Below are 12,244 nucleotides of genomic sequence, written 5' to 3'. Positions count from 1 at the left end.
TCAAAATTAATATTTACACGATCAAAGATGCTCTTTACAGTCATAATTATAGTTATAATTTTTCACACAAATCTGCCGACAATATGTCTATTTTCTATGCAATGAATTCACGGATAGGCGCAATGATGTGGACTTGTAGTATCATTCCTTATGCAATGTCGGGATTCAGGAGTTTGAGATCCAATAATACTGTTTAGAGGGGCAGTTTCGAGAGAATATAGGAAACCTGCAGTGGGATACACTAAATGGTATTTAGGGCCTATCCTCGCGGCTCTTCATGGGAAAGGAATAGAAGGCGAAAATAATTTAAAGCATTGAGAACAAATGATCTGTTTTAATTTTCTAAAACTAAACGTTATATGAATGATTGTAAATGTATATGCGCGATTCAAAATGTTCGAGAAGCCAGTTATTGCATTGCATTTGGAGTATATGCCCGTATTATCACACACAATAATACATTATGGAAATTTACTTTGCGCCAAATAAATGAATAACACCTGATTTCTCTCCTTTGTAAAACGAATGACAAAAAGCCCCAATACTAATCAACAAAACGCTATATCGTCGGTATAAATGCACTCAAATGTTGATTTCAATTATGAATAAGTAGATAACCTGAACATTGTACGTTCACGCCATATTATAAGACGTGGTGGCGTTCCGACAGAATCAATGAAAATTCTTGTGTAAACCACCTAAGAAAACACCTAAGTTACCCTAAGAACATGAACAATACCCTGAGAGACAGGAGTGCAGCCTATGAAGAGTTCTTTTTCAAAATGAGTAAAATGCATTTGAAAATACATTACATTACGTAATACAAAACGCATTAAAAGATAACCGCATTATTGCCCACACACACATGATCAAGGTGTTTCGTTCAATAAGAAGGAAAACTTGCGGAGAAAATAGTCCATAACACGATAATATTTACTATGATGCCCATGATAGAAAAAAATTGAGCAGACACTTATCCCATTTTGGAAAAGCGTTCTTTATCTAATCCTGTCTAGTCTAGTCTGTCATTTTATAAGGCCAATCATAACATTGGAGTCATCCTAGTTTACTTATTGCATTTTTCCAAAGATCGTATTCATTTGCAGCACGAGAGTCAAGGAAAACAAACTCATTATCTTCTTCAAAGTGGGAATTCGGCCTATTATGTTTCATCCATAAACGAAGCAGAGCTGAATTTGAACGCTTGCTTAGGTCCGTAGAACTGAGGTTGTCTCGAAATGTATCAAAATTGTCTAACTGTTCTTCCGTTACAACGAAGTGACCAGAAACTTTTTTCAGCCTTACTCCCTCTTTCTCAAGCTCCATGGCCCACTGCCTAGAGATATTGTTAATCCCCAAAGCAATCTCCGTGTCACCGAGATCAAGTGTTGCAAGATATTCAGGATCCTCTTTCCTTGCCATGTTAATTAATGTATCATTTAGGTCAATCACACTTGTTACAGTAGTAGGCGAGCCTATATACTCCAAGGTACTATATACTCCAATCGCTTGAGTTATTTGGTTCTGTATGAGGTTTCACAAGTGAAATGGTTGGTGAGTCAGCCGGTGTATCAATGGGTTCTAAACTGACGTAATGAAGTTCTTGTAGATGGCCAATGACAATTGGTGGCTCTGTAGGCGATATAATTATCCCACTTGGATTTATTTCAATTATTGCGTCTCCGATGCTTGGTATAACTTGTATTCTTCGTTGTAACACCTCAGCTAATGCTAAGAGACAAACATGTTCCCCCCAGGTTCCTTCCTTTTGCATTTGACGCAAATACGCGTTCCAGTTATTGCCGGCAATAAACGAGGAAAGTGGCGTTCCGTCACTTGTCGTCGGATGGTGTCTTAAGTAGGCAACTGTTGTCTGCCGAAGACTGCCCGTATCAAAATCATTTACACCAATGCGTCTCAGTTGGTCTACAACTGCCGCAAACATACAGTCCCCATCCCCTTCAATAAAATTCCGTATTCCATACCCATTGAGTCTGGCATTCTCGAGGAGGTTCATGACTGCTTCGTCGTGTTCGCGGTTAGCCTTCTGCGACTCCTCTATAGCCGCTTGAAGCTGCACCATTTCAAGCATTAAAATGGTGTGATCAATGTCACCAGTCCTTTCCAAATAGCCTGCACAAGGAACGTGGGATGTTTCCCTTCGGTGCACTGCACAAGGATAAACAGATTTAACTTTCTGACAGCAAATCCGGTGCATATTGGAGGTGCATCGAGGTGATGGCTTCCGTTCACATTCATTGTCGCATGCACACACCTTCTTTAATTTCATGAACTTGGGGGGATTTTCGCGTATCTTTCGTTGTTTGCCCTCTTCGGTTTCCTTAGTAACTGATGTAAGCCTGTCCACCTTCACCCACTCGGTCACCATTTCTTCATCGTTGACTCTGTACGACACTTTGTATCTATATTGTTCTGGATTTGCCTCAATTATAGTTCCTTTGACGGCAACTGGGGCTTTTATGTTTCGGCCACCACGCGCTACACGTTTATCCTTTCCAATAAACCTGACAAAGACTTCCTCATCCACATCGTAAACAGACGGAGGGCGTTTTGATAACTTTTGGTTGATCATCCTTTGAGCTGCCCTGGCAGAATCCTTGCGGATTACTTTACGTCTCAATCCTGCAAATTTCAAGAACCCGTCAGTGCAATCTTCTTTCTCTTCTTCTGCCGTAGTATTTACTATGGAATCCTGAAAAAAGGTATTATATGATAATTAGTGGCGTATGTGAACATACAAATTTTCCACACAATGAAACATAGTTAGTCAAAATTTATATAATTGTAAGTAACCCGCAGCGTCAAATATCCTATTTCCTTTAATAAACTGTCTCAAACAAATATACTAATACAGGCCGGCCGATTGTATTAAGTATTGTGTTTTAACAACTCTTGCAGATATCTTATATCATTTACTTTCCACTGGTCCAATGATTTGTGTGGAACTATGCATGACAATGTCAAACAAGGAGTGCGGTGCGTTCTTTAAGATGCTTACATTCAATGTTTCCTCTTCACATTCAAAGTCACTAAGATTATCGTCATTCCCAACTTTTAGTAGACTACCAGGGTGGTTGGATTGTCTTGTAAAGAATGCCTCAAATGGTGATGTAGCTCCTGAAAGGATTAAATATGTTACTATTATATTCAAAATGCTAATCATCACTAATACAAAAACTGTAACTAAACAGACAGTGTGACATACATCGATCTTTGACACACCTCTGACCAAGACATGTCTCTGTATTAATTTTGTTTTGTTCAATGACATGGTGCCCGTTATTACCATGGACCTATATTACTTCTTGTGAATCACTGATAATATATATATGTTCAGTATTATATTTTCAATCTTAGGCTACTGCATTTGTATCAACGATACATGTTCGGTGAAGGCCAGCCATCATTTCGAGTAAACCATACGAATAATTCGTTATTGGAGGAGGTATGAAAGGATTCCCAGATGGGTGCGATGTAACACATTCGACACTGCATTACATCATATTGCACATAGTCGTTTTGCTTTTTCGAATAATCACGACACGTTAATTATGATATTTACCTCCAAGTGACTCATGAGGAGACTCGTTGTAAAGCCTAGCGTAATGCGGTGTTTTCTCTACCCAATTTGTCAAAGCGCCGATGTCTGTGTTTGTTAAGTCGTATCGCAGCTTATCCTTCCACGTAGAATGTGACCGCTCGATCTGCAATATTAGAAATCCAACGATAAATTAAGAAGTTGCATTCTGCTGTATATATGGCAAGCCAAAGCGGAATTTATTCAAGACTTTAGAATTACTATTCAAGAAGTTAAATATAAGTTCAAGAAGGAAATATATGTTCAAGACTAAAATATGTTCAACCTTGAATCAAATGTTTTCAACCTTGAATAAGAAATGTTCAACCTTGAATCAAATATGTTCAACCTTGAATAAAATATGTCCAACCTTGAACAAAATATATTCAACCTTGCATAAAATATGTCCAACCTTGAACAAAATATATTCAACCTTGAACAAAATATATTCAAGACTCACGTGACCATATTCAAGACTCACGTGACCATATTCAAGACGCACGTGACCACAAAATTGATGACGTAGAATCTGTGGTACTTCTGATGCGTTCTGTTTCACGACATGATTGATTGCCTGTATAGCCTAAACACTCAAACATGTCAAAAGACAACGAGAATCCGATACAGTGGTGTCGGCCTTAAGAATGAAAGGTGAGAGGCATTGCGCATTTTGAACCTATAATTTGCCTGATATGTCTTTGAAACATGTATCGACTCTGACATTCAGTCATTCGGCATCCATGTCATGATGTGTAGGATTACAGTACATGTCAGGTGTAGGCGGCTAGGTACGTGTGCAACCATGTGTAGGCCTACTGTGTATCCTATACGTACAAAATGTATACGTGTATGTTTTATGTAGTGTAGGGCCTATCATATCATGGACCTTTTAGTATAAAGGTCCATGATCATATCTACTTCTAGCCAGGCCTACTTTCATGGCCTACCATGCTCAATGCTTCTACATGTAGGCCTCCATGTCTACTTGCGCACACATCCCCCTCGGAAATTATACATCCACAGACGGTCATTCCAAGTACCCGAAGGTGAAGAAGAAGTATAACCAACCCAACATACCTCGCGCATGTGTGGTGTCAGGTAGGCCTACAGTCTACAACACCACGGTGTGGTGACGGTATGGGTATACCATGAATTTAGCAAATACCATTTCAATCAGGATAAGGCCTTATCTGTTGGCCTACAACTATCCCCGGCCCCTATGTATGTTCATATTCTCACTCCCAATACCGGTATACAAACGTATATCCACGGTATTTATAACAAGGTTAAATTCTTGCTTATCTGCTTATATAAATGATCATCTTCGGCCTATCAGTTTTAACCAAGCATGTTTTGAGCTAAATTGTACCAATTTGTTATTCTAAAATATTTCCTCTTTCAGTTCACAGAATGTTAACTTGATGAAGCCACTGTCCAGCCAACCATGCCAAGAGGAAATGCTGATCGCGCTTTGGGTCCGAGGCCAGTTTCTGACTTTTGGTTGGCACTTGTTCGATTCGTTGCTGAGGCCTATCCCCAATCCTCCACACACGACATCAATGTTGCAGAACAGTACCGTCGACAGCTTGAAGAACAGATCAGAACTACAAATGTTATTTTCTGGCGTGCATATGATCTCATGAATGAGGAACAGGATTTAGCCAAACAGGCCGATCTTGCCCAATTTACCAAACTTGTGTGTGCAGTACTGGCCCAGCTTTTAGCATTGAGGGAAAAATTTGAATTAAAGATTTATCATCTCATGAGTGAAATTGGCCCTAGAAACTGTAATTCAAATTTTTCCGTCGTCAGTGGGGCTCCATGTTTAAATGATGAAAACCAGTGTGGCAATCGGCCAAGTGGATGGCCCAGTATTCAAATCAACCCTGTGACTGTACAGTCTTTGAGGGATGCTGGGTTTAATTGGAGGTCAATTGCCAGTATGATTGGAGTGAGTGAGAGGACACTGAGGAATAGACGACAGAGCTATGAGTTTCTTGATTGTGATTTAGAATATTCTGAAATCACTAACAATGAACTGGATGAAATTGTGACTGCAATAATGAAAGTGACTACTGTTTGTGGGGAAACATTAATGATGGGTGCTCTTCGATCACGAGGTTAGTTAATGTTTCGTACAAAATTAGAATTTAGGTTGTTTTAAGAACTTATAGTTTCCTTCAGCTAATTTGCAACTGATTAAACTCTGGCCTAATGGTCCCATGGCCCTTAAGTGATTATACTTAGAATTACAATGGTTGATTGCACGCAAACTTTGCAAGATGAAATGATGCAATTTATTATAGTCTGTCACCATGTCAGAGTACTACATTGTACTTTTTGAGCACTTAACCTCCAGTCAAGGCCAATATTTAAAGAGATTCTTTGAATTGTTCAATTTAACAGGATACAAAATTCAGCGACAGCGAGTCAGGGATAGTCTTGCTCGAGTGGATCCTGTTGGTAGAGCACTTCGTCGAAGATGTGTGATTTACCGGAGACATTACAGTGTTCCACATCCTAATTACATATGGTAGGCTCTTTGTTTACTGAATCAATCCTATTGCCATGACTGAAAACTGAGTTGGGCCTACATGTACCGACCACAACATGAGAAATTTAATATACATACATTGCAGTATTTTTACAAACTGGTGCACTCTCGGATAATTGAAGTTGCCTTACATGTACATGTATACATTAAGCATTCAGTATTTGTCGAGTAATAATATCAATCAATACGAAAGGTTCACAAACACAGGTGAATAATGTAAGAACTAAGGTTTGGTATTATATTTGTAATTGTTACACTAGTCTTTTTTTTTCAGGCATATCGATGGCAATCACAAGCTGATTGATCCTTGGGGCTTTGTCATTCATGGGGGAATTGACGGCTTCTCGAGACTCTGCACGTATCTACGTTGTTCAAACACCAACCGCTCATCTGTTGTCTTGGAATGTTTTGCTGATGCAGTTCAAGCCTATGGCTGCCCGTCACGTGTACGTACAGATTATGGGACTGAAAATGTGCTTGTTGCACGCTACATGTTGAGTAACAAAGGACTCTACAGAGGGAGTGTGATAACCGGATTGTCCACTCATAACCAGCGCATCGAAAGGCTTTGGCGTGATGTTGGACAGAATGACAACTCATTCTTTATTGAACTATTTGACAATATGGAACATACAGGTTTGGCAGACAGGTACAACCCAGTACACATCTCCGCTTTAAGATACATTTTTGTGCCGCGCATAAACAGAGCCCTTGATGAATTCCGTAACCAATGGAATAATCATCCAGTTCGAACAGAGAAGCATAATACTCCCAACATGCTTTTCCTTAGGGGTATGATGGTTCATAATGATGCATTCGATTTGGACCTCATCAACACCGTGGACGAAGATGGTCCTGTGCCAGACATTCAAACTAACAACAATGTACAAGTTCCTGAACTGCCATTTGATTTATCCGAAGACACTGTGTTACAACTCCAGACCGAAGTTGATCCCCTTGCAGATGATGGCTACTTTGGTGCAAATTTGTTCTTGTCCGCTGTGGAGATTGTTAATCGTCAAATCAACAATCATGGTTGATTTGACAGTGTACATTGTTCTTTTTTAAGGCAATTGGACAGACATCATGTATTCTTGCCCAAAGAAGAAATAACAATAAAGATGCATTTGTGAAAAATATATATTCTTTGTTTTAACTTTAACTTGACTCACTGTGTCCAAATCAGAGTGAAGCCTCAGACTCAGCTCACCATGCGAATTGACTAACATGGAGGCATGAAGCAACAGAGAAGAAAGAACACCAAACTGAACATAATTTCACCAGCATTAAAAAAATATAATTTCAAAAAAAAAGGCAGCAGAAAGATCCTATCTAATCTCAGTTTTGCTATCTCCAATGTAGAGCGTCAAGGTATTTCCAAATAGTGTGTTCTTTAATTTCTTGTCTGCTGAAAAACAATGAAAATCACAAAGGGCACAAGAGAATCTTCAGTTTACCCCAAGGTTTGGACAGGGTTGCTGAAGCAAACAAGACGGAGGAACTGAAATGGTCCATGTTTGTTTCCTCTAAAAGTTCAGAATGCACCATATGATTTTGAAGACAAAGGCATTCAGTCATCCTTGATAGTAGGTCTGTCAAAGGTATCATTGGAACAACTCAGGCAAATCCAAATCCAGGGGAACAGGCAATTCCCAACACCATGTTTTCCTTGAAGGTACTATAATACGGGGTAGCAGGCAGCCGCAACAAGTTGGCGCACGTATTAGAGGTAGGGAAGTGCGTCAGGGTTTTTTTTGTTACCGGATCAACAGGAGCTTGATATGACAGTTCAATTGAAGGGATGGGCATGAAGCCCAATGGCGGCACTTGAGCTGCTCCGGTGCCGAATATTAAAATGTCTGAAAGGCTAATGCTAATCTTCTCCTCTTCTGCATCTCCCTCTGAAAAAAACACTTTCATTAGAGTGCTTCATAACAATGCAGTGTGTTGGGATACGTATTGACTGTGTTTGATTCTTCAGTCCATTCCACTGGTTCAAAATCCAGGGCCGTATGAATTCATTCATGTAGAAATTGCCAACAGTCATGCATTTGCAGTACATATTTTGCCATGAATCCAGACTTCAAATAATAACTACGGTAGGCTATAATACAGATTTCGTCTTATTTAGATACCGGTATTTGTGTCAAATCATAAAAGCATACAAGGTACATGTAGCCTAGAGTGACTTGTCACAGATATTTTAGGAGAATAAATACTGATCATACCTTGGACATCTTGGAGGAAGTCTCTCCACCATCCGTTTACTTTGAGATCAGTGTCGTATTTGTTTGAATCCTTTTCCGCGAGTTGGAATTTGAAAATATCCTCAACACTCTCAGCTGTTAAAAGTAGATAAGCATAACAAAATGATATAGTTACATCAACCATTCACAACACAATTAACTTAATAATCCTGTCTCTTCACAACCCTTCGAATAAGACGAAAAATATGTATAATTCCTTGTCGTCCTTACCTGTCAATGGGCTTGGCTGATGACAGAAAATGTCCTTAAACAATGTTGGGTGTTGTCGGACAGTGGCCAACAACCCCAAAGTCCTTAAGCCATCTTTGAAGCTGAAAAATATAGTATAATTTTTAATTTTCCTTTGGTATACCAAGTGATGAGACCATACCCCCTCTATTTAGGACAGTGGTCATTTGTATTCAATTTCACCTCTGTATTCAGGACACCTCTCTACGAAGGACAGCATTTGCCAGTCCCAAGGGTGTCCTTCATGGAGAGGTTCTACTGCAGTTGCTTAAAATGACATGTCACAACCCATATCATTGCCTCATCTGTCTAACTTACCATTCCAAGCACGACTGGACACGTCCCACAACATAGAAGGCAACAGCTGCTTTAGTGATTGTCTCCCTGTCATTAACACTCCTAATTGGGATTAGACAACCAGCCAAACTAAGGAAAGAAGAGGCTTCGGTGACTGCTTCTTGAAGTGTCTCAATATCTCTTGCTTCTCTTATCTGCAAAAATTGCCAATGTATTACTAGTAGATTGAGTCAAGATGAACAGGAAACCTTCAAATTTTTTATAAATGGTAACTCTTCAGAGATTGGGTTTTGCCATCATGCTATGACGAACTACATGTACTGTACATTTCAATTTTCTTAGGGGCTTGGAGCTAATTCTTTGTTGTCTTAAAATGTGTGGTAGTCGAGACATGTTGAGTCCCTAACTCCCAAATAATCTGGGCTTCAACTTGACAGCTGCACAGAATCCTGCTGCTGGACTAACCTTTTCGAGCTGTTTGCGTACTTCTAGGTCTGCCACATCCTCAATTGTTGGATCTTGTCGTCTGTCATGGTCATATGCGACACAGTCGTAGAGGGTTGGGCTAAAAAAGCCAGGGGGTGGGCCACCGTGTATGACTGAGACGGCAATCATCCGCCCAGCCAACTGGTAATCCCCGTCAGAGAGAGCTGGAAATAATATCAAGATTCATGTGGTAAGGTTAGGGTGATTCAATAAATAAAACAGACCGTGCTCGTCGCTGGACCTTAGCCTAAAAAGTTTGAGTTACAAAAATTTAACAGACAAAGATTTTTAGATGATCTTAAATCTAAAATGCACTGTGATGCCATGTTACACTGACCTGATACACTATCAGCTTAAGGGTAATCAGCATCTACACAGAGACATGTTTTCATCTTTGGTGGTTTTTGATAGCTAAGCTTGCAGGACACCTACATATATGTTGTGTTAGACTTACTCACCAGAGGCAGACAGAGCCAGCACTTTACGGTCTTGTGGTCCTTCAAAGACCTTATGACCTTGCAGACTGGCCATTAAGAGACGAAGGAATTCTCTTTTTGGTCCACCAATGTCGATAGCCCCCTCGCCTTTCTTGCCATCCGTAAAAACAACCGACATTCCATCGAAGGGGCTATACGACTTCCTTCGAAAGCCAATTTTTGCCCCATCAAACACGTCTCGTCTGTTGACGTTAAACTTTGATGTCTTGTCATCGTCTATTTGGCTCTGAAGTAGCACGAGTTCATCTCTAATTGTAGTAGTGTCATCAATTCTGAAATTAGAAGGTTTTCTTTTCATACCAGTATAATGCTGAATTGCATGGTTTGAAGTCACGTTATTTCTGCTAACCCCCAATCAGTAAATATAGGACATTATCAGAACATTCTATGGTCACAAAGATGGTAGAAGGGTACTCACTTGTTTCTATCTTCAAGAGAGGCTCTTATAGCCTGGTTTAGTTCATCATCCTCTCTATCTCCATCATCATCATCATCCTCTTGATGAACATTCAAGTCAACATACTGGCTATAGATGGCGAAAAGAAGGGTTTTATTTTGGAAAAAAGAAAGTGAAAAGTCAGATCATTTGACCAGGATTAACACAATTCTCATTGATGAAGCATGTGTCATATAACTGAATGCAGTCTGCAGAAAAAATCAGAACTAATTAAAGTTCCATCGATGATATCCACAAATTAATCCACTAGTAAATGTAACTACATGTATGCTGATTTAGTCACCCAAAATGCTTTCAAAAGATCTACTAACTTGCAGCTGCAATTCACGCATACAATTACATGTTTGCAAAAAAGTACCTACCTGTATGTTCCTCTATTAACTGAAGGGACATCTGTTGTACATGTAGGTCCTGTCAGTGGTATTCTCCTATCACTGAAAGATTAATTTCAATCAAATGAGCTGATGTCATTTATGCCTAAGGTCTTTCTGTAAGTGTATGTCCAAGGAACCATCCATCTGGGTAGGCCTACCGGTATTTGGCTTTTGTGAAGATGGAGAGGCATTCTAAATTGGCGACCTCCTCATCCAAGTTGTTCCATAGTTTCCAGAAAAGGTGGTAACATCATGCAGGATTACTGAGAAAGTTAACTGATTCTACATGCTGAGAGTTCTAAATTTGGTGACTGTATTCCCGACTGACCATAAACAGAAAGGCTGTGTTAACTTGACAATGAAAATGACCGTCTACCATGCCAGATGATCTGGTTTGCCTTAGGATTCAGTTCCACCTACCTTCGCTGGATATTAATCACCTGGGGAGAAACTGAGGAGGGCAAACTTCGTCCCAAATTTCCTCGGGCAACTATAGATGGTAACTGTTGATCCGGGAATGCCACTGGCAACTCCTCCTCATCATTGTCACTGACAAAGTCCTGAAAGTTGAATAGTACATGGACAGACTAATAAATCAATGTTTTGCTTTGCTTTTGAAGAAGCTCCAGGACTGAGAAAAAAACAATGAATACCAACTGTCTCCTTTGTTCATTCATGCAGATTGCATAATTTCAAAGGGCAAATGAACTTGCCAGTTAATACGGCTGCTAGTAGTGGCAAACATCTGAGTAATTACCAGCACAATTAATTATACGTACCTGGACATTCTGATAAAGGGTTGGGTCAAAGCCATCCTTTATTTGGCCGCTGGCCATTACATTGACCACCCCCTGTCCACACAGATTGAGGACTGTCTGTCCATCAAATTTCGTGCCTATTGGCATATTCGGCCGGAAAATTTTATTTCTCTCCGCCTTCACAAAGATGAATCTGAAATCATAAAACAAACAGTCAAACTCATATTGAAGGCTGCACAGATTCTGAATCTGTGGAGCTGTAACCATACCACAAATAATAGGTGAACTTACTTAGGTTTTGGAAATTTTTCAAGCTTGTCCCAGAACAAGGAGAGGATAAGATCCTCCACTTGCTGGGAGGTCATGTCCGTTGAAAAGACAACGCAATTGGCCACACGGCCAGCGTTGTATAGAACTTCCTTGTCTGTGGGCTTGGAAGTCATGCCAGAATCCAGTAGGACAACGTCCTTTGTTCTCTTTCGCACCGTCACTGAAATATGATAGACATCATTATTTTTTACTAATCATAGTTTATTGAACCACTGAAAGGCCTCATCCCGGGCCTTATAGCCTAGCGACTATATGGATGTAGGCCTTGGCCGACCTCCTCGATTTCACGAGACACTGCAATATCAAACCATTGCCGATGCTGAATTGCATTCTAGGCCTATCATCTCAGTTCTCACACAAATGGTTGGTATGTCTATAGGCCTCTTACCTCTTGAGCC

General features: G+C 40.0%; 3 protein-coding genes across 3 annotated transcripts; 1 reads left to right on the top strand and 2 right to left on the bottom strand.

The window, feature by feature from the left end:
- Positions 1-3,939: 3,939 nt before the first annotated feature.
- LOC135487276 (uncharacterized) lies at positions 3,940-7,466 on the top strand. Its single transcript, XM_064770818.1, has 4 exons — positions 3,940-4,249; positions 5,001-5,718; positions 6,005-6,131; positions 6,427-7,466. Exons 2-4 carry the CDS (start codon positions 5,043-5,045, stop codon positions 7,190-7,192), a joined length of 1,569 nt encoding a protein of 522 aa, XP_064626888.1. The 5' UTR covers positions 3,940-4,249; positions 5,001-5,042; the 3' UTR covers positions 7,193-7,466.
- Positions 7,466-10,010, bottom strand: LOC135487277 (G2/M phase-specific E3 ubiquitin-protein ligase-like). The gene is made up of 6 exons (XM_064770819.1): positions 9,889-10,010; positions 9,410-9,594; positions 8,966-9,138; positions 8,630-8,730; positions 8,381-8,494; positions 7,466-8,053 (listed from the first exon to the last, which is right to left on the bottom strand). The coding sequence occupies exons 1-6, from the start codon at positions 9,959-9,961 to the stop codon at positions 7,770-7,772; spliced, it is 930 nt and encodes a 309-aa protein (XP_064626889.1). The 5' UTR covers positions 9,962-10,010; the 3' UTR covers positions 7,466-7,769.
- LOC135486762 (uncharacterized) lies at positions 9,961-11,890 on the bottom strand. The gene is made up of 7 exons (XM_064769859.1): positions 11,808-11,890; positions 11,538-11,709; positions 11,179-11,318; positions 10,747-10,818; positions 10,346-10,453; positions 10,024-10,199; positions 9,961-9,980 (listed from the first exon to the last, which is right to left on the bottom strand). Exons 1-7 carry the CDS (start codon positions 11,879-11,881, stop codon positions 9,961-9,963), a joined length of 762 nt encoding a protein of 253 aa, XP_064625929.1. The 5' UTR covers positions 11,882-11,890.
- Positions 11,891-12,244: the final 354 nt, after the last annotated feature.

This window comes from Lineus longissimus, chromosome 4 (genome assembly GCF_910592395.1).
Source record: "Lineus longissimus chromosome 4, tnLinLong1.2, whole genome shotgun sequence".
In the NCBI taxonomy this organism is placed as follows: domain Eukaryota; kingdom Metazoa; phylum Nemertea; class Pilidiophora; order Heteronemertea; family Lineidae; genus Lineus; species Lineus longissimus.
The sequence above is the reverse complement of the archived record's forward strand: the minus strand, read 5'-3'. Positions and strand labels throughout refer to the sequence as shown.

Coding starts and splice junctions, on each gene's coding strand:
- LOC135487276 (XM_064770818.1), top strand. CDS start 5,043: ATGCCAAGAGGAAATGCTGATCGCGCTTTGGGTCCGAGGCCAGTTTCT. Junction 5,719..6,004: donor GGGTGCTCTTCGATCACGAG/GTTAGTTAATGT, acceptor TCAATTTAACAG/GATACAAAATTCAGCGACAG. Junction 6,132..6,426: donor CCACATCCTAATTACATATG/GTAGGCTCTTTG, acceptor TTTTTTTTTCAG/GCATATCGATGGCAATCACA.
- LOC135487277 (XM_064770819.1), bottom strand. CDS start 9,961: ATGGCCAGTCTGCAAGGTCATAAGGTCTTTGAAGGACCACAAGACCGT. Junction 9,139..9,409: donor TACGCAAACAGCTCGAAAAG/GTTAGTCCAGCA, acceptor CAATTTTTGCAG/ATAAGAGAAGCAAGAGATAT. Junction 8,495..8,629: donor TCAGCCAAGCCCATTGACAG/GTAAGGACGACA, acceptor TACTTTTAACAG/CTGAGAGTGTTGAGGATATT.
- LOC135486762 (XM_064769859.1), bottom strand. CDS start 11,881: ATGACCTCCCAGCAAGTGGAGGATCTTATCCTCTCCTTGTTCTGGGAC. Junction 11,710..11,807: donor GAAAAATTTCCAAAACCTAA/GTAAGTTCACCT, acceptor TTATGATTTCAG/ATTCATCTTTGTGAAGGCGG. Junction 9,981..10,023: donor GTCGGTTGTTTTTACGGATG/GCAAGAAAGGCG, acceptor TGGACCAAAAAG/AGAATTCCTTCGTCTCTTAA.